The following is a 21758-nucleotide window of genomic DNA, read 5'->3' on the forward strand; positions in this document are numbered from 1 at the left end:
AATTAGTCTGCCATTAACTAAAAGTCTAAATGGGTCCAAGAATCACCTTTTTTTTTTTTTTTTTCCAATTTTAAATTTTCGGTTCATCCGTTCAAGATTTTAATATACTTTAATTTCACAGTAAACAGTATTTTATGAAAAAGCCAGAGCCACCCGTGAATTCTTGGACCCTTGATGTAAGAGAAAAGTTATTAGCATTAGCAGGTTAACATGCTAAAGCATAGTTGCTCTTACTGATTTAGCAGAAAGGTTAAATTCACAGTACTTTTCTGTGATATTTTTAATAGTGCCGGTAGTATTTATTCAGCGCTTTTTCTTTAGCTACATTGTCCACCAAATTTCCATTAAAAACAAAAGCGGCAAAACCCAAAGCTCCTGTTTTACTGGCATGCATATAGTTATGCACAAGCGCGCACACACACATACCTGCTCTGTCACCTGTCTCCCTGCCCCTTTTGTAAATATTGCCAGCTCTGCTTGGGGGCTCTCTACTTGTTTGGCATCTCCAGCTTTCCTGTGATCTTTGTGCTGCATAAAGTTGCTGCTTCTCTAGCCTCTTTCATATATATATATATTTTTGCTAGAAGAGATGAAATAGAATAGCATTTTTTTTAACCCGATTTTCTTTTAATGCCTAGTGGTGTTTATGATAGCACTTGAAAGAATTTCGTAACAACTAACACAATATGAACCTGTCATGAAAGTTTGCATTGCACTTGCATTTTCTAACTTTCCTTTCTGTCCACGGTCACAGACAAAGTTCTGGACTTGCAGGAGCAGCCAGGTAGCATAAAGTCACTTGGTCAAGAGGATTTTCCTGCAGTCTCGCTTGTCACTGCTGCTACTCTTCCTTCTCTCTCTTCTTTCTCAGCTGATCCCTTTAAAGAGCACACAGGCTGTGAGATGCTCTCAGATGAATTACCTGCAAGAGGCATTTACAAAGAAAATGCAAGTGAGATTTATAAAGAAACTACACAAAATGCAAGAAATCCGTTTCTTACAGAGAGAAATGAAAAAGACATTTCCGAGGCAAAATACTCGGAGATGGAATCCCCGTCTGCTAAAGCAGGAGCAACCATTTTATCTCAAGCTAAAGAAGAAATACAGCTAGAGGGCCCTAAAGAATTACCTAATCTAGAGAAAATGCCTGCACAGCAATTGGATATGTCTCCAGAAACTCCTGAAGATTTGTTTGAGAAAAATGAGGAAGATACCTGTTATAACAGAGAGCTATACAGAGGTGATGGTGATGGTGAAAAAGGGTCATTGAAAGAAGGCACCCTTAAAAGAGAAGAATATGCAGACTTTAAACCATGTGAGCCGATATGGGAAGTAAAAGGTCCTAGTCATGGTCTTAGCAGCTTGAAAGAGGATGTTGAAAGCAAGATAGACGGCAAATTAGAAAGCAGTTTAGATGAGAATTATGGTGTAGATAAGATGCCTTTACAGAAGGATTATGAAAAGGAGAGTGAAAGCAGCGCTGAAGATCTTTCTTTCCCAAGCACCCCAGAAGCTATGAAAGATTCTTCGCAGGCTTACATCACTTGTAATAAATCTGAATCTCTTGTAACTCCTGACAGTAACAAAATCAAATCTCTTTCTCCACTAGAAGAAGGCACTTCAGAAAATAAAACTGACGATGAGAAAAAAATTGAAGAAATGAAAGCTCAAACCAGCCCAGAACAAGGTGATCTTAGCGCTCAAGCAGTTGGCAGGCAGCAAGGACAGGAAGCTGACTATGCTAAAACAGAGAGTTTATCAACAGCACAGTCTGACACTGCAGCAAATATGCCTGAAGGTCTTACTCCTGATCTAGTGCAAGAAGCTTATGAAAGTGCAATGCATGATGCAGCATGTACAAAGCTTGCTTATGAAACCAAGATTGATTTAGTTCAGACCTCTGAGTCGGTGCAAGAGACTCTGAAACCCGTGGCCCAGCTGTGTCCCTCATTTGAAGGGCCTGAAGCTGCCCCATCACCCATATTGCCTGATATTGTGATGGAAGCCCCATTAGGCACCGGGACTGCTGCTACAGAAGCATCTGCTGTGCAGCTTGAAGCTTCCCCGTTAGAGACATTTATTCCCGCTGCTAGTTTTGAGAATGTTAAACAGGAGACCAATAAACCTCCCTTATACCAAGAGGCAGTGAATGTACCATTGACACAGATGCAAGAAGCTAAGGAGGAAGTAACGTTTCTAAAAACTGATCATGAGAGTAGTGCTAGTCCTGAAGAGATAGAGACTCCTTATATATCTATTGCATGTGACTTAATTAAAGAAACCAAGGTCTCCGGTGAATCTGTTTCTCCATCCTTTACAGATTATTCAAAGACACTGATAACAGAATGTGTTCCTCAGGATGTGCCTGAACACAAAGAACATGTTGAAAAACTGTCTCCCCAGTTTGGGAAATCTGACTTGTTTAACAGCCAGGTGATACCTGATTTTCCTCAGAAAGAGAGTGAAGACCCATCTCTCATCTTAAAAGATAAATCAGATGAGGAGATTGTAACAGATGATGAACTTGAGGAAGAATTGATGGATTCAGTGGCTGCCGCTGGCAAGCCTTATCTTGAGTCTTTCCAACCCGAACTGGACTCTTCCAGAATTACTGCTTCTTTACCATCTGAGCCAGCGCCTACAAAAATAGCCAAGGCAGAGAAGATTCCTCTTCAGATGGAAGAGCTGAAGAGTGTGGCCTATTCAGCTGATATATCTGCTGCTAAAGAACCAAAAATAGAAGACAAAAGCCCCTCATCCACAGAGTCTTCCCCAGTTGCGGGGTCAGAAGACTTTGTGATGATAGGTGATCCTAAAACTATTCCCGAGTTCATGGCAGAAACCCCTGACAGAGAAGTGGTGCATGAAGATGAAAGTGAAGAGATCAGCGATGTGACTGAAGATGAGAAGAGGCAGGTGCCTTGCCCAGAGCTACCTTGTGACCTGTCTGTAAAGAATGTACAGGTAAAACCTGAAGATCCTAATTTCTTGAAAAAGTCCTTGGAGGCTGCGGACAAAGTGCCTGAAGTATCCACAGTGCCCTTACTGGCCCCTGGTGTCTCATCTCCACCTCCTGAAAAAGAGATAGTCAGTGTAGTAAAACCAGAAGCTTTTGAGAAGGAAGCTGAGAAAGAAGCTGCTCCTATTAAGGAAAAGGAAAAATCTACTGCTCTGTTTTCAGCAAAGCTGAATAAATCTTCAGGTAATCTGTGTATGCTGTCTTGCCCTTCACTAATCAGCATAATTCTTTAGCTAAACTTAAGCATGCTGTGACTTGTCTTTTTTCTTTTTTCTTCTCCAAAGACTTCACTATGTAAACCACGAGTAACAAAATGTTAGTGTCTGCGCTTTTCATTTTTTCGTATTTTGATTGCTTCAGTACTTTTTTTTTTTTTCCTTTAGTCTGTTTATCAGGCATGAACTGACTGTCTTCAGTTTTCTTCTTCAGTTCTCCTGCTTGAGATCTGTTGATACAGAAACAAGTCATTGCTCATTACAAGCTGTTCTATGATTGTCTATGAGCCCATAGCATTAGGTGGCCTCCCAAACTTGCTACGTAATAGTAAAGCAAGGCCAGTTTCTCAGTTGTCCGTGTATCTATGATTCAAATAAGACATACATTTCTTTTTGTTCGGTTGGACTTCAGACTTTAAAACTTGGGAAAATATCCTTGCTGTATGTGAAACTTAAGTCTGGAATCTGAAAAAGAACCACCACATCTGCACTTACGTGGTTGGCAGTTTGCACTGTTATCAAAGTTTAGAATAAATAATGCCCATGAGGGAGCTTAGTAATCTGATTACTAGAAGAGTGACCATTAAGGAGTTCAGTATCCCGCAGACATTAAAATTGGTTTGTATGTAACACAGATGCCTTTTTTTTTTCTTTTTTTTAAGGTAAAGCTTCATAGAAGTTAACTTTCTCTCCTAGTAATGTGATAATATGTGGCAAAATTAGTCTGTTTCAAATGGAAAACTAAATGTTAGTTTGACTCAGCAATGTAACTTAGGCAGTAGCTGCAGCCTGCATGCACAGAGTGCCTTGGGAAGTACTGCACGTGTGATGTGTGTATTTTTTTTTTTTTTTTTTCCCCATGAAGCATGCTTTGGAGGGGAATTGCAGGTACATGAAGAAGGGAAGGTCAGGTTGTGAGTACAGTTGAAACAGGATTTGGAAAATAAGGTGGAAGGCAGGTTTTATGTTCAGCTTTGTATGATTGATGCCATTTCCTGGTTTTACTGTTGTATATGTGCATGAGGAGAGAAAAGAGAGATGGACCCTTTTCCCTTCTGATGAGGTTTCAATGATGTCTGTGCTGTGAAAACTGCTTTTGTGCAAGACTTCACTCCTTGCCCTGACTTCTTCAGTATATAGTACTGTCTGAGGACAGCTGCTCTGCTTCTCGGGCATCATCCCACAAGGGTTAACTGTTCAGAGACAGAATTATCTTAAGAAAGCCTGAACATCACAAACCTAACACAGCAGCTCTTCTGTTCTCTGAATAGGAAGTGTTTGGAGAGCTGTCCTGAATTGTTGCATGGGCATAGCAGGCTGGTGGTGGGTGTAAATCGGAGCAGATCTTGTTGCCACATCTATAGCAAACCCTGTGGAGAAGCTGCAAACAATCACTCACTGCAGCAGCAGGGGAAGGAGTGGATGGCTGTCTGTTCTCTGTTTCTTGCGACGGGGCATAGATCTGTCCTGTGTCAGGGCTGGAGCTGACCCAGACCTGAGGTCAGGCTGGCAGTGCGGGAAGCTGGGGTGCGAGACTGGGATTCAGCAGCTGGTTGGCAACAGGGATGTGCTTCAGGGAGCTCTCTGCAGGGACTGTGCGCGTTCAGATTCGTCTGCAGAGTTCTTGGATCCTGTCTCTGGGCTCTTTCTCAATTCTCTAAAGCAGTTGTAATTTGACCTTTTCACATGTTGCATTATTTGGGAAGAAAATGTTTTTTGCCTTACTCTGGAGGAATGTTTTCTTAAAGCCTAATTAATGGGAATACTAATTCAAAATCATGTGATCATGTGCTGTCTCCCCCCCCCCCCCCCCACACACACACAGTTTGCGGTGTACTTATTTTCAAGCCAACTCTTGCTTAAATAGACTTGAACTTCATTTACCTGCCTGAAGATCCTAGTGAATAGCCAGCAACTAAATCGGTTGTGTTCAGGTAGTTTGGTATTAAAAGCTGACAATGGCAAGGCAGTGGATGTAGTAGTGAAACAAACCACTAATATGTGTGCTGGTCTTGCACACTCTCAGAAAGGAAGGGGGATTCTTCACAAAGTGCAGAAGCAGATGCATGCACGTGCTTGGCCTGCCCAGTCTCATAAGTGTTGTTAAACGGTGCTATTTTCTGCCTTCCTGTCCGTGTGACTGAAGCTGAAGGGCCTGTGCCTCGTGCCTGCCTGCAAGCTGCCTGGCTGTGATGGATGCGGCTGATAGGCACTGAAATGTTTAGCTGAACTATCTCACTGCTGCCCTTGAGTTCCTCTTCTTGATTATTTACTTACCAATGCTTTTTGGTGAATGCTCACCTAGGTGCCAGCAGATCTGTCTATGCTGTATTTTACCAGTTTGAGATTCTAACCTTAGTTATCTATAAAGAAACCCCTCTACTTTTTCCTTTTTTTCTTTTTTTTTCTTTTCCCTTTCCTCTTTTCCCTTTCCTCTTTTCCCTTTCCTCTTTTCCCTTTCCTCTTTTCCCTTTCCTCTTTTCCCTTTCCTCTTTTCCCTTTCCTCTTTTCCCTTTCCTCTTTTCCCTTTCCTCTTTTCCCTTTCCTCTTTTCCCTTTCCTCTTTTCCCTTTCCTCTTTTCCCTTTCCTCTTTTCCCTTTCCTCTTTTCCCTTTCCTCTTTTCCCTTTCCTCTTTTCCCTTTCCTCTTTTCCCTTTCCTCTTTTCCCTTTCCTCTTTTCCCTTTCCTCTTTTCCCTTTCCTCTTTTCCCTTTCCTCTTTTCCCTTTCCTCTTTTCCCTTTCCTCTTTTCCCTTTCCTCTTTTCCCTTTCCTCTTTTCCCTTTCCTCTTTTCCCTTTCCTCTTTTCCCTTTCCTCTTTTCCCTTTCCTCTTTTCCCTTTCCTCTTTTCCCTTTCCTCTTTTCCCTTTCCTCTTTTCCCTTTCCTCTTTTCCCTTTCCTCTTTTCCCTTTCCTCTTTTCCCTTTCCTCTTTTCCCTTTCCTCTTTTCCCTTTCCTCTTTTCCCTTTCCTCTTTTCCCTTTCCTCTTTTCCCTTTCCTCTTTTCCCTTTCCTCTTTTCCCTTTCCTCTTTTCCCTTTCCTCTTTTCCCTTTCCTCTTTTCCCTTTCCTCTTTTCCCTTTCCTCTTTTCCCTTTCCTCTTTTCCCTTTCCTCTTTTCCCTTTCCTCTTTTCCCTTTCCTCTTTTCCCTTTCCTCTTTTCCCTTTCCTCTTTTCCCTTTCCTCTTTTCCCTTTCCTCTTTTCCCTTTCCTCTTTTCCCTTTCCTCTTTTCCCTTTCCTCTTTTCCCTTTCCTCTTTTCCCTTTCCTCTTTTCCCTTTCCTCTTTTCCCTTTCCTCTTTTCCCTTTCCTCTTTTCCCTTTCCTCTTTTCCCTTTCCTCTTTTCCCTTTCCTCTTTTCCCTTTCCTCTTTTCCCTTTCCTCTTTTCCCTTTCCTCTTTTCCCTTTCCTCTTTTCCCTTTCCTCTTTTCCCTTTCCTCTTTTCCCTTTCCTCTTTTCCCTTTCCTCTTTTCCCTTTCCTCTTTTCCCTTTCCTCTTTTCCCTTTCCTCTTTTCCCTTTCCTCTTTTCCCTTTCCTCTTTTCCCTTTCCTCTTTTCCCTTTCCTCTTTTCCCTTTCCTCTTTTCCCTTTCCTCTTTTCCCTTTCCTCTTTTCCCTTTCCTCTTTTCCCTTTCCTCTTTTCCCTTTCCTCTTTTCCCTTTCCTCTTTTCCCTTTCCTCTTTTCCCTTTCCTCTTTTCCCTTTCCTCTTTTCCCTTTCCTCTTTTCCCTTTCCTCTTTTCCCTTTCCTCTTTTCCCTTTCCTCTTTTCCCTTTCCTCTTTTCCCTTTCCTCTTTTCCCTTTCCTCTTTTCCCTTTCCTCTTTTCCCTTTCCTCTTTTCCCTTTCCTCTTTTCCCTTTCCTCTTTTCCCTTTCCTCTTTTCCCTTTCCTCTTTTCCCTTTCCTCTTTTCCCTTTCCTCTTTTCCCTTTCCTCTTTTCCCTTTCCTCTTTTCCCTTTCCTCTTTTCCCTTTCCTCTTTTCCCTTTCCTCTTTTCCCTTTCCTCTTTTCCCTTTCCTCTTTTCCCTTTCCTCTTTTCCCTTTCCTCTTTTCCCTTTCCTCTTTTCCCTTTCCTCTTTTCCCTTTCCTCTTTTCCCTTTCCTCTTTTCCCTTTCCTCTTTTCCCTTTCCTCTTTTCCCTTTCCTCTTTTCCCTTTCCTCTTTTCCCTTTCCTCTTTTCCCTTTCCTCTTTTCCCTTTCCTCTTTTCCCTTTCCTCTTTTCCCTTTCCTCTTTTCCCTTTCCTCTTTTCCCTTTCCTCTTTTCCCTTTCCTCTTTTCCCTTTCCTCTTTTCCCTTTCCTCTTTTCCCTTTCCTCTTTTCCCTTTCCTCTTTTCCCTTTCCTCTTTTCCCTTTCCTCTTCTTTTCCCAATAACAGCAAAGCCACCAACCAAAACTCCCACATACAAAAACTTCAATGGCAGAACACTGTTAGAGCAAACCCTCAGTGATATATATAATATATATATATTTTAATTTCTCAATGCATGGTATGTTTAGATTGCTAAACTGATAACCTTGCCAATTCAGTCTCATGCTTACCAGGCTGTATGTATTTCTGATTTTCATAAAAATACAGTATATTGAGCTGCTGGAGAGAGTCCAGCGCAGGGCTACGAGGATGATCAGGGGCCTGGAACATCTGCCCTGTGAGGAGAGACTGAGGGAGCTGGGCCTGTTCAGCCTGGAGAAGAGAAGGCTGAGAGGGGATCTAATCAGTGTCCATAAGTACCTCAAGGAGGCAGTGAGGAGGATGGTGCTGGCCTCTTTTCAGTGGTGGCCACGAGCAGAACTAGAGGAAACAGCTGGAAACTAAAGGATCAAAAGTTCCACAGGACTTTAAGGAAAAATTTATTAACAGTGAGGGTGACAGCACTGGAACAGGCTGCCCAGAGAGGCTGTGGAGTCTCCTTCTCTGGAGATCTGCAACATCCGCTTGGACGCAGTCCTGTGCCACGTGCTCTAAGTGACCCTGCGTGTGCATGGGGGTTGGACTAGATGATCTCTAGAGGTCCCTTCCAACCTTAAGCATTCTACGATTCTATGATTCCATGATTCATTCCAGTGGATGCCTGTGCAATGTTAGGTGCTGCAAAGCAGCAGCAGGGCAGGCCCAGGTCCCCCTAGGGCTTTTCCTGGTGAGCCCGTGTAAATGAAACCCCAGAGCAGCAGCCCTGTCTGTAAGAAGTGCTTGAAGTTGTTCCTAAAAGCAGCCTTTGGTGCCATCCAGTGGTGGTAACCGTCAAACGACACAGGGAACTGTTACTTAAATGCAAGCTTTCTTTCCAAGGATTACATCTAAAGTTGTGTGTTTTTTTTTTTTTTTTTTTTTTTTTTTTTTTTTTTTAAATCTAGCTGCTGGAGTTTGCTAATACTCTTACAGAGTTGCAAGCTAAATATATCTAATATGTGTCTTAGCACTTGTGTTGAATGGACTTTCTCACTGATAATGCCTTTTTTATGCATACAGCTCACTAACACTCTCAAGCTACAAAACCATGCTTTCCTTCAAAACATTTTTTGGTTTTAATGTATCTGGAGCATGGAGGAATTAATGTTGGTAAGTTACAATCAGAAAGTATATTAGAAGTCCCTATATTTAAATGTTTGACCATGATGGAAACCTGTCTAACAAAATGTAACCACAGCAGCAGCTCAGGTTCCTCGGTGCGCTCATGTTAGGCATTACATGGGTCTAAAAAGGGCTTTGAAGTCTCAAATGTTTGGGTAGCCAGTTTCATGGGAAACTCTTGATTCATGGTGCTTTTGAAGATCAGACTTCACAGATGTTTGTGGCTGAATGTGCTGGAGTTTGCCCTTCAAATCAAATCTTTCAGGCTTTTTTTTTTTGTTGTTTTGGATCTCGTTCCCTACGTGCGATAGGGCGCTCTGTAATTCAGTTACAGGAGCACAGCTGAGGCTGCCATGCTTTTCTCATCCCTTGGAGAAGGGACGGATCCAAAGGTTGAGCTCAGGTACAAAGGCGCTGCGGAACGTGGCTCGAGTGCAAGTGAGTCTTTTCCTTGTACACCCAAATCACAGGGTCACAAGTCAAATAGTTCTTTTAAGTCTGTAACTGCAAATTGCATTGTAACAATGATATGAAGCTTAAAAGAAGCTAGAAACTCTGTGTAGCTCTAGCACAGTTTGGTACATTCTGGTTTCAGGATTTATAGTACAGTTTAATACAGAGGGCAGTTCAGCAGTGGGATAGTGTATGGGTTTGTCTTGTTTTGTTTTTCTTCCTTTCGTAGTGTGGGAGAAGCCCCTGGAATTCCTCTGCAAGTTCCTTCAAGAGTGGGTTATTTGATAAGTATTGCTTAATTCAACGTAAACTCTTGATTTGATTAATTTCTGATTTGTGTTCTTGGATAGCTTGGTGATTCAGGTCTTCTATGCTACCAGGTAAATGATAAATGGAGACTTCTGTTCTAGGTTGGAGAGGCTGGCAAAGGACCAGGGGGAAGTAGGAGAAAATACCTCAATTGAAACTTCCTGCAAGGAAAGGTGCTTCTTTACAGCCCCAGCGTTTCATTAAGGCTCTTCAGGTCCATGTGCTGAGAGGGCGAGACTAGTTGGGACTATTAAACTGGTCAGAACAGCTAACAGAGTGAGGCCTCCTGGAAACCAGTAGCAGAGCAGTAGAACTGGGGAGGAAAAGGGGTGCTTGTGGTAACAACCAGTATTCCTGGGAGCAACCAGGACTGACCGGAGCCTTCGGGTGAGTGTGGCATTCAGTAGCGATCTGAAATCTGCTGCTGTGCAGGAAGTCAGGATTTCTTCTCCATGCTAAAACGGTGTTGTCAGTGTTGGCCAGAGTGGTTGGGTGAATGGCTCCCTGAGCAAAGAGCCAGAGCGCAGGGCTGCAGGGACCTTGGGTGGGAGAGCAGGCTCAGCTCTACCGTGTCCCTTGTCGCTCTCTGCTACGTGACAGCAAGTCGGCAGGGAAGTCGTGGGTTAAGATGTGGTGCACAAACATGTGTAATTTCCCTAATGAAACAGGAAAGCTTATAGGGACATTTGTTGACACAGTGTCTGTGCTAAGTGAGTTTATGCATAGAACAGCCTTACATGGGTGTGTCTTGCCTGAAACAAGATACATGAGGAAGGGGAGATGCACTTTCCAGTCTGGGTATCGTTTGCATGGAGTGGTAGGAATTAATGTTGCATATGTAAAGGGTAAGGATGGGAATCTTTAGGAGAGGGAGGAACTCCTGTGTGGGGAATTAATGGCTTATTTGGGAGCAGAGCACAGGGACGTGTACAGCCGTTCTCAAGTGTAGCGCAGACTTTTCACAGAAGTGTGTGGCTTGGCCACATGTTCATCCATGCTCTGTCTGCTGCTGGTTTACTGTGGTTGCATGTGTGACTACAGCAAGCTGCACGTAGCAGGGTGTTGCAGAAATGTGCTGCTCAGTCTGTAATATAAAGAATAGCGGGAAAGTACAGAGAGACTTCATATATATGCAGACTGGCAGCTGAAGTGCAGCCTTATGTGTAAAATGGGTTGTTCTGGTGTTTAGCTCTTATGTAATAGCAAAATACTTCAAAAAGGGAGGCTGAATATAAACTTTGGGGAATGAATCTAATTGAGAGTTTTGAGAAGAATTTGGTGAGTGTGGGAAGTGACTTACATTTGTACAAGTCATTTTTTTACAGGTATTTTCTGCCCTGCCCTCCTCTCCATTGAGGCCCTGAAATGAAAGGATGGGGTGAGGGAGGGGACACACACGGTTTGGTTGTTTCCTACTAATCTTGGGAATTTCAACTCAGAGAGCAAAGCAGATTTTTCAGATGTTTTGCACTTTTGTAATATAGTATAAGACCTTGAACAATTGCACTTGAGTATATTTGAGTATATTGTACCCATTTCCTCCAATGATAGGTCTTTTGATTTGTCCATTGAAATAGTGAATGAAATGCACATCCTTATATCTATTAAAAATACATTCTGAGGCCTGCTGTGAGAGGAGGCCTTAAATGCATGCAGCAGCTGGAGTAGCAGATGGATACTGAGCTTCCAGGTAACTCCGTGGTAATCTCCCTCCGTTTAACCTTCTGTTATAATGAAATGTAAAGCTGCCTATTTAATCCCCCCATCCCAGCCGTTCTAGTGTTTTCTTGGAACATGTGCATGCCTTTTTCTAGCTGTTCAGAACATATATATCAAATATTGCTAGGTTTTAGAGCAGCGCTGGGGAGTATTTTATCATTTTATTGTTGCCCCGAAGTACTAAGGAGTGGGTCCAGACTAGAAATTGAACGTTTCTGAAGGGGGTGGCAGGCAGAATGACGCCACCTTTTTCTGCAACTCCTCTTCCAGATCATGTGATTCCAGTTTAAGCTGGTTTTATGTCTGCACAATACATATGTATATTATGGGTTGTTATGTTTAAATGAAGAGGGGGAAAAAATGCCCTTGGATCTGTAATTCTGGTCGTTGACAACACAGGCTGCTAATTTAAAAGGAAAAAGGGAGGTGTTTGGTGTGGGTATGGGGCGGGGGGGATAGCTGCTCTCAAGCTGTGCTGCATTAAGATGAATAGATATGTCTGAGCAGTTCCTGAGGATGCTGGCACAAAGACGTCCTTTATTCCGCACAAGCCTCTTGCTTTTATCGTGAGCACAGAAAGGGTCCTGTTCTGCCTTTGTGCAAGGCCGCATTTAAAGGAAGAGGTGTGTGGTTGCAAGGAGCGAACTGCAAAGATGTCTCTGTGAGGCACGCGGGCGGCCAGGCATCTGTGTAACAAAACCAGGTGGGAGGAGTGAGCCGTGTCCTGCAACTGGGCTTTACCCCACTCTGAAAAGCACTCTGTGCAAAGCTCCTCTGACAAATTCCTCCTTTTAGCTCACGAAAAGCAGCTTAAGGCCAGCCAGCTTTTGTCAGCCTTGCCGCACTGGCGCTCCCCATGTGGGTGCCTCCCCGGGAGCAGCCGCCTGCGTTTGTGCTGGCAGTGCCTTGCCCTGCCTTGCGCCTCAGCGCTGCCTCACGCATAGGCCGGCAGGCAGCAAATGGCTGCGGCGGCGCTTGCGCCTCGCTGCCGCTGCGGGCAGCCCTGCGTCAGCGGCGCTCCACACCCCGCGCCGTCAGCTGACCGGCGCCTGCCGCACCGGTGCAGCGCTGCGCACTGCAGAGCGCCCCGCGACGCCCATGCAGCGCGGCGCGGCCTCCGCGCTCTCCTGCCGCGCCCAGCCCGCTGCTATGCGCAACTGAGACGCGCGGCCGCACGGCTCATCCCTGCCCGAGAGACATGGACAGTCAGCAGAGCACTTGGAAGGATAAGGGTATTTGATCTTTCTTTCACCTTCCTTCCCCTCCACCACTCCCTTTCTAAGCGAGACGATGCTGCGGCTCGTTTTGTGCAAATGGTCCTCGCGGCGGGCGCTTCATTGTGTAATGTCACCCAAGATGTAGGAGCCTCTTGGGCAGTGGGGAAAAGGGTGAAAGCTGCATGTTAAATCTGAGCAATGCGGGAAAATAAATTATTTATGCAGAAAAAAATAGCTTGCAAGACAGTCTGCAGCCCCCTTTTAGCCCTACAGGGCATATTAAAGAAGGGCATGTTTTGCTGCGCAGGTACTACTGTAATTTGAATTTAGTTAATGTTGCATTGAAATGACTAAATGATTAACAATTGAATATTAATAATGAAATATGAAGATAATCTAGTGTCTGCATTTCATACTGCTCAGCAATTTTATGAGAAGAAATTGGACGAAAACACAGCAGGCTGTATGTTTTTTCTTTCTGGCCTTAAAAATGTTTTCGTCTAGCATTTTTCCTAGCTCTGTTGGATTGTAGATTTTAAAAAAAGTCTAAATATCAGGATTTGCAGGCACAATAAAAAAACTGTTTTTAGGTAAATAAGTAGCTAGCCTTTAATTAGTGTGGCTCTGACCTTTGTCCCTGCAAGCACCAATGGCAGATCGCCCTTTTAAATCTCTATGGATCATTATTAGTGCTAACTGTGTAAGAGTTTAAGCCTTGCTTGAATACATAATCTTCAAACTTTATCAACAAGACAAGCTTTTAAAAAAATTTAATCAACTTGGGGTACTTAAATTACTTCTTAAAAGGGCCCTGGTACACTTGGTATGTGCACTTCTGAAGCTTTCCTCCTTTCTATAACTTGATTCAAATGTCTGTATTTTTTTTCTTTTTGAACAAAATAGGTGGTTGTCTAGAATCCATAAAATCCTGTAAAATCTGTAAAGAACATGTATATGTAGGGAAAAAAAATGCTAGAATGAAGAAAATCTTTAGAAGATGGATTTTTCAGAAGTTCTAAGCTTTCCTTACGGAGGAAAGCTTGTATTTCCTATATTAAGAAATATTAGGGAATTCTCTTGTCGAGAATATTCTCAATGTGTGACTGATTTCCATGTTCAGCGTTCCATGTCAGGCCTGATTCATGAGCTTTAAAAAAAAAAAAAAAAAAAGGAGGGTGGAGAGGGAGGATTTCTGTGAAAATCAAAAGGCAAGCTCCCCTGGGGTATTGAGGCCCATTTTCAGTTTTCCTTTTGAAACCCCATGAGCAGGATTAGCAATGGTCTGTCCCTCCCTGCGACTCAAAGCAGACATTTTCTAGCCCGGACTTAGCGGCTCTGAGGGAAATGGAGTCTCTCTTGGACTAGGAGTAAGGAATTGCCCATGGTGGGCATGCCTGTGCCACGCAGGAGGGCAGGCGTGGGAGCGCTGCGGTGCTGCGACTGCCTCAGCACCCGCCGCTGCGGCGCCTTTCTCGGGCGCCAGGCACCAGCGCGGAGCCCGCTAAGTGGGGTTCTGCGAGCTTGGGGTCTCTGCGCAGTGTCCACGGGGCCAGCACGTAATGGAAGCGGCATCAAATGAGCAAGCCTTACCCAAACCTGTCCTGTGTGTGGATTTTGTGCTGATATAACTAACAGTGGCTTGAACTCACCTTCCCCCACTCCCTGTTCTCCTATAGTGGCTTCTCTCAAGACGATGAAGCTATTTTAGTACCCGTTTCTCCTTTCTTCCTCCAAGGAAGTCCCCAGCTGTCTTGAAGTTCAATTGTAATGTAACATTTTGGAGCTAGGGCCTAGGGAAAAACAAAAATGAAGCAGAGCAAGCAAAAAGCATTCGGAGGAAGCAGAACTGGATGGTTCCCCTCCTTATGCAACTATGCTTTGCCAGTCATGGTTGTGAAGCCCCTGCTAGTATAGCTTCTGATAGCTGCTGTTTATAAAGAGACAAAGAAGACCTGTGCCACATTTTCTTCCTCTGCTGTGTCAGGCTCTGGGGGCCTGAAAAATGATGGGTAAAGTTCAGGGACTGATTACGCTACTTATCTTGCCCCAAAGTAAATATAGAAACAAATATTACAGCATAATTCTGTGTCTTTCCTTGCTCAAAAATGAACATAAAAGTTTTAGAATTAAATATAAAACTAGAGAGGAGCCAAATTTTTTTTTTTTTTTTTTTTTTTTTTTTAGTTAGAAAGTATTGCTTCAAGTGGAAAAATCTGATTAAAGTCATCCTGCACTGAATTTTGGTCTACATGTTTTCTCTGCTGCAGCCATGTTAGATGAGAAAGCAATAATATAGAAATGGTATCAGTCAGCTAAGTAAGCAGAATTAAATACATTTACCCTGGAGATGGCATGACCTACATTTATAGAATCTCCTAAAGTATAGAAGCAGTGCTCCCCAATTATGGCTATGAATAATTAGATTAGACTAATGCTTGTACAGCTGGTGTAATGGTTGTGGTGGGATGAATGCCACATGTGTACTCCAAGGCTCTACAACACATTTTGTTGAATAATGCACTGAAAGCTCTGAACGCTGTTTCAGGTTAGTAAAATGGTGGGGAAAAAAAGGTTGCACAAGCTTTTGTAGTCACTGTTTTTTAAAAACCTTATTGTAAGTAATCAGGTTTAAAATGGTTTCCTTGGGTCAGGTGTTTGTGTGCGCATGTGTGTACATGCGTATGGATAAATGAGACACCATATTGGCTCACAGAATATTGTATTTGCTTTCACTTTTTTTTTTTTTTTTTTTTCTCCTGGGGATTTGAGGCAGATGTGCCAAGATGAAGTGCGTGGCTTCAGGCTTGTTTTCTGGCCTTCTGGGTGCCATTAGAGAAGCCTGCCAGTGCCCTTGGCGTCCTGCTGCTTTGCAGCGCCCTTCCCCGTGCCTGGGAAGCCTCTCGTGGCTGCAGGCAGGCAGGCAGCTCCGTATACTTTGCACCATGCCCCATGGCGATAAAGCCGCGCTGTTTTATCAGCCTGGGATTGCTTTATTGCTGCTGAATTGCAGTCAAGGATCAATGCAGCTTCCAACAGGCCTCATAGGGTGGAGTGACTCAGGAATATTGTGGCCTAGTCCGTGCCTGCTTCTCCTCATGTTTACTGCTACAAGCCATGCTTTAAGAAAAGTCACACTGTTGCTATGATGTAGGACATCCTAAAAACATTAAAACAATTCTGCTAATGCTGCTTGTGCTTTGAAGACTTTGCTTGCCTGGTGAGGCTTGTTTAAAGCCTTCTCCATGTGATGCCTGGAATCTCATTGAAGTGAGCTCCTTGGTGTGTATGGGCACATCTTGGCAGGACTGTAAGATCGAGGATGCAATTTGTTTACCTGGACATACCGCAGCTCTCTGGGACTGCGTGGTGTCTGCGAGGCCATTCCTAGGGAGCGTTCCTGGGGCTGCAGCGCCAGCCTGTTGGTTCTGCCTGGTCACCTTCCTGGGATGAAACTCTGAATGAAACACAAGCCACAGCTTTTCCTCTCAGGCCTGTTTCTTTTCTGGTTGTCCTCAAAATCAGTTTCCGCTTGTTTTTCAGCCGTACCTGCAGGTTTGGATGTGAGCTCTTGGAAACCCAAACAGGAAGGAGCTTCTGGGCTGGCTCCTTCCCTCCCCTGCCCAGGGGGGTTCTCCATGGGGCTGCCCCAGTGCTGGGGTCTTCCCTGGCCTGGTCCAGCCCTGTGAGCTCTGCTCAGTGCTCAGCTCAGTGCTCTGCTCAGTGGCCTGCTCAGTTTTCTGTGCAGCTGCTCCGCTGCAGCGCCCAAGATCACTGTCGCATGTAAATAGGGAGCTTAAGTCATTACGCTTAACTGCAGAATGCCCCTGTAAAGAGAAATTAACAGCAACGTCACCTCTGTGCGGTACCAATGCCTTAGCGGCCGTGGCGACAGCCGCTATCCTGCACCTCAGGCGCGTCGAAAGCGACTCTTTTGCAGCGCGCAGTACAGCGCCGTGCAAACTCCGGTTAACCCGGAACAGGCCTTTCCTCGCGCTTCCCAGCGCTCCAGCCGCAGCAGTGCACAGCGCCTCCCCGGCAGCCCCGTCCCCTCCCGGCGCCGCGGCCATTGGCTGGGCCGGCCGGGAGGCCGCAGCCGCTGCCAGGCAGTTGCGTCGCGCGACCTCCGCGCGCCCTCGCAGGAAGTGAAAGGGCTCCTGCTCGTCAGCTGCGCGAGCGCCCGGCGCATGCAGGCGCGCGCAAGATGGATGCCAAAATCGGTCAGTCTCGCTCGCGCTCCTCTCCTCTTGGCTTTCTAATCTTGGTTAGCGCTTACGGATTGGGAGCTCGTGCGGATCTCCAGGCTTTTAATTTCCCTTTAAAAAAGAAAAAAGAGGGTGGTTTGATTCAAAAATTTGCAAAAGACTATTTTCAAGTTAAATATATTTAAGCGCTTGTTTTTGTCGTGCAAAACAATGTGAAATCGCTCAGCTTTAACGTAAGCGATTGGGAGAGAAAGAAGGGACTGCAGAAAATACAGTGATTAAACCGCCTGTCATGGCACTTGCTTTAAAGCAAAATGTAATTGGATGAGTTCTGCATGTAAGGCACGGATGCGAGCAGTGCTATTTTTAGATATGCCAAGTGACAGTTCGTGCTTACCAAATGTAGGCAGCTGTTCTTGCTTCAGGCCGACAATACTTACATTAAATGCATGAGATTGTAGTTTGTGTTGTATAAAACTAAGCTAAGACATTTCCTGCAAGGAAGGAGCCTGCTTTTGCAACTGACTGTTGATTTCTGTTCTTTTTGGTTTTTGATTTGCTGGGAATATGTTGCATTCGAGTTAAAGCCAGAAAGCTGCTTCTAGTAGTGGGTGTGTCTTTTTTTGGGTTTTGTTTTGGTTTTTTGGTTTTTCTTGCGTTACTTAAAACAGAAATGTAAGCAGCTGTTGTTGCTCGCTCGGACAACGTAAATCAATTTCCTCATCAATTCTCCTGGCCTAAGAATTACAAATCAGATTTTCAGGTGACTTTTACTACACTGAATTTCTCTCTTAAGAATTTACAATGAAACAAGATATACAGCTATATCAGAAACAAGATATATAGTTATGCTGAGGTTTATTTGATAGTTGTCCAAAGGGAGCAGAGACACAGTGAGGAAAAATGCTTATGATTTGAAGACAGTTACCTTTTGGCACTGGCAGCATACTTTTATTTCAGAAATTTGCCTTTGTTTCTGATATTTTTGGAAACTGGAAGCTTTTTTTTTTTTTTTTTTTTTTTTTTACATCTTTGCATTTTTTACACCTAGGTGCATGTATAGTGTGTTACTGCTTACAATAAGTGGATTTTCTATAAAGTGAAACCCAATGTCAGTGCAGATAATTTAGAACTGTTAGAGGAGGGAGAATTTAATTAAAAGAACCAAAGCCATCTGCACAAAGAGAGGAATAAAGCAGTTCTTAGTGTGTTGCATGATATGGAGGCATCACCCAAATATTGGTTGCTCAAACTGCAATGTTTAAAATAAATGATTTAAGTGAAGCAAAAAGACAGGAAATTAGCTTTTTTTTCTTAAGAATTCTTACAAGATCTAAAAGCAAAAGATAAACCAATTTGTTTTGGTAAGATTGTTTTTGCAGATCATGCCTACGGATATTCAAGCCAAATGTCAGTAGGAGCCTTCAGTCGTTTATAGATTGAACCCATGGATTTCTGTAGAGCCACCTTTTTATACATTGAATTTTGTCAGCATAATTTGTTACCAAGATACTAATAGACTCTTTTTAGCTAGAAGCAAAGCCAGAGAAACCTGAGAAAAAATCCTTAAATTATGGGTTTAGAGCTCATATACGAGTTTTTTTTCTTCTTTTTTTCTTTTTTTTTTTTTTAACTCTTAAGAATGGTACTTGCTTTGGCTTAGAGCTGGAAAATGGAGAAATGGCTTCAATGCGACGTGAGGAGACCCAGCGTAGTAGCTAGTCAGCAGAGTTTAGAAACACTCGAGAGTGGCAGGGCTGCAATTTTACAGGACTTGAACCTGACCATCTCAAAGCAGAACTGTTACCTCCTCTAGTTGGCTGCTCTTCGGGGATTTATTTTATTTTATTTTATTTTATTTTATTTTATTTTATTTTATTTTATTTTATTTTATTTTATTTTATTTTATTTTATTTTATTTTATTTTATTTTATTTTATTTTATTTTATTTTATTTTATTTTATTTTATTTTATTTCTAGTCATCCTGAATGTGGAAAGAAAGGGAACAGCATTTAGTGGTAGTGGAAGAGTGAGACTGAGCAATAGTTTTGGCTTGCTTCTGTAGCATTTTTGAAAATTTCTTCTTAATATCTGAATTAAATAGTTGAATAAGATATCTTGCACGTTTACAGTTGACTGTTTTAAGATCAGAGTTCTCGTTTCTCCAGGTCTTGCTGTTCAGTTTCCCCGCTGAAATAACTAGCAAAGGACCTCAGCTTCTGAAACACTGTGAAATTACCATAGCACCAGTAGCATTTTCATGTTAAACTTCCACAAAAGAGTTCTGCAGATTTGCTCTGCCGTGGCTAATAATTATTTACTCCGTGTATTCACATATTCATCCTATAAGAACTAATAGTCAGGTAGTGTGGCTGCTTGTATAGTCATTCAGGAAAAGAATCTGCTCTGAATCTGACCTGCAGTTAATTTCTGTGATGGCTGGGAAGAAGAGATAGGCTTACTAAGCTTTTCTAACCTTTTTATGATTCTAATAATTTGTGTGATTTGAGTCTGTATGTAACAGTTCTTACATCATTACTAATATTAAGCAGGTTTGATGTGGAAAAGGAACTTATTTTTGCGAAATCAAATCAGCTTTGGAAGCAGAAAAATCTAAAGAATAAGTTTTGTTGAGTATTTCACAAGAAAATATAAAACTGAACCAGACTATAGATGCCCCAGTACAGTTACATACTCAGCAGTGCAGAATGTTTGCCAAATATTGTGAATCTAAAGATGCAATCAACCTGATGCAACAGCACCTCAAAAGGTGAAACTGCAGTGGACATACTAAGCTGTTGCCAATGACTTGTGCAAGAGTATGGATTACTCTAAAGAACGATACCAAAAATAACATCATACTATGTCCTTGGTTGTGTCTTGATGACTATCACTTAAAAAGAAGTAAGCTTTGTTTACAAATTAAATATTTTTGCTCCACAGTGCTGCAGATTTAGTCTTAATCGACTATTTGGTGAGAAGATTCCCTCTTGGTGCCCTGCTCACCCATAATCAATTCACATGCCCATGGAAATACCTTCAGTCCAAAGCAAAACCAGCTCTTTGTTAAGTCTTGGCCTTCACTGTTTGTATTATATGCCCTAAAAGGGAAACAGATCCAGTCTCTTCAGTGAACAGCCTCTGCAAAATCCACAAGAATAAAATGAGGTGAAGCACAAACTGCTGTGGTTCTGCTGTGGGAGAGAGTAGTTCGAGAGATTAATTTTGATATTCCTTCAGGGCAGAATTGTCCTTAAATTTTAGCAATTGCATTTGAGATAATCCTAGTAATAAATTAAAAAATCTGAAGTGCAATGAAAAATCATTGTGAAAATGAGTTATTTTTCATTGCTAATTCCAGCTCTGGTTGTGACCATGCAATCTTGAGTTTTATTCTTACACTTCTCCATAAAGTGAATCACATTTACTGTTGTGCTATGCGGGAAAGAAGTATCTTGTTCTAATATCTTACCTTTTCAACTTTCAGTTGTTGACCTCCTTTACTGGCGAGACATTAAGAAGACAGGAGTGGTGTTTGGTGCCAGCTTGTTCCTGCTCCTTTCATTAACAGTGTTCAGCATCGTGAGTGTGACAGCTTACATTGCCTTGGCCCTGCTCTCTGTGACCATCAGCTTTAGGATATACAAGGGGGTCATCCAGGCAATCCAAAAGTCTGATGAAGGCCATCCGTTTAAGTGAGTGTGTGTTTTTTTTTTTTTTTTTCCTCCTAATTAAAAAAAGATTGTCTTTAAGAACAACACTTTATTTTCTTAGAAGCATTTGATATATATGCTATAATATTATACAGTAATGTAAACATTGTCTGTACTTAAAAACTTGTGATCCAGCTATGACTACTTCCTCCCACCCTCGTTCAGTTTTTTTTAATGTGTGGTCCAGTATCAATTTCCCTTGCACCTTGCAGAAACTTTTTCCCATTTGTTCCCTATTTGCAGGTTCTTTACTATTTTGATGATGTTGCTGATTGTTCTCATTCCCCTTTTTTCACTGTCAGTGAGTCAAAGGGTTTCTCAAGTTTGCCTCCATTCCTCTCTGCTTTTGGTAGTGACGCTTTTACCCAACCAGTAAAAGCCAACCTCAACCCGAAATAGGTGCAGGACAGAACTCTGGAAAAAGCGTAGTATTTACCTCCAAGTTTTTGTTCTGATATAAAAACATACCCGAACAACTGGCAGCAACATTCTGTGTAGCAACACTAGATATCTATCTCTTGTAAACTCAGTTCTTATTCTTCACCATCAAGGCCTTGTGTGGCACTAATTTGTTTCATATCAGGGTGAAGGATTCCTCCTTGAAGTCCTGTTTGCTCTGCTTGTCATTTTTAGCAGCCAAGCAGTATTTCCTGAGTTGACCAGTAAGTCCTTCTTCCAGATATCCTTGTCCAATATACCAGAGTTGTTTACCTTTCCATGTGTACAGCTTCAGTTGCAAGAAGGATGTTTATAGGTGAAATCAGTTTGACAGTGAGGAGCACATCCATGTGATCAGTTTACTTTTTGGTTCAGATACTGAATATCTGGCTGGTGAGCTAAGAAGGGGGTGTGGGTTCGAGCTAAGTGTGGATATCAGACTTGAAGTGGCTGCCCTGGGTACTTGCCATTTAAAGTATTTGAATTTGTTTTGGGGCTTGTTGCAATGCTGTATTTAGCTTTCCCTTAAAGGATATAGCAGAAGCTTCCACTCTGCATTTTTTTTCTATTATCTCCCCCCGCCCAATAAAAAACAAAAACCTGTAGAATGTTTTATATTTGTATGAGAAATATACAATAGTCTAGTAGAATCATAGACTGTCTTAAGGGGTTTTTTAATACAGTAGCAAAAATGATAGGATGGTTTCTTTTCTCTGTTATTTATTTATTTTTAATACACTGACCTTATTACTGTAGTAGATGCCAGCACGTGCTGAGAAGTAGCAAGAGACTTATGTAGGCTGAACAGTGTGTGCCCCGGTGGTGCTGGACACTGCTTTGGCTGCCCACAGGCCTTGTAGTCTGTGTTCTTTAGCATGTGTTAGCCAGTGCATTTCCCCCCCCCAATTTAGATAAGGCTC

At 42.7% G+C, this 21758-nt stretch overlaps 1 protein-coding gene across 5 annotated transcripts in view; it reads left to right on the forward strand.

The window, feature by feature from the left end:
- The window catches only part of RTN4 (reticulon 4), a 46875-nt gene that overhangs the window by 15582 nt on the left and 9535 nt on the right, over positions 1–21758 (forward strand). For 2 of the 5 annotated variants that reach the window (XM_088532295.1, XM_088532302.1), the window contains one exon: positions 20175–20382. In XM_088532295.1, the coding sequence (XP_088388421.1) occupies positions 20175–20382 (208 nt within the window). Of the gene's footprint in view, positions 1–754; positions 3203–12450; positions 12500–16653; positions 16702–20174; positions 20383–21758 lie in introns of those variants that run through there. The other 3 variants (XM_088532321.1, XM_010218201.2, XM_010218202.2) reach the window with 3 other exon arrangements.

Source organism: Tinamus guttatus, unplaced genomic scaffold, assembly GCF_059628265.1.
Source record: "Tinamus guttatus ecotype Peru unplaced genomic scaffold, ASM5962826v1 Tinamus_guttatus_pri_ptg000033l, whole genome shotgun sequence".
Classification (NCBI taxonomy): domain Eukaryota; kingdom Metazoa; phylum Chordata; class Aves; order Tinamiformes; family Tinamidae; genus Tinamus; species Tinamus guttatus.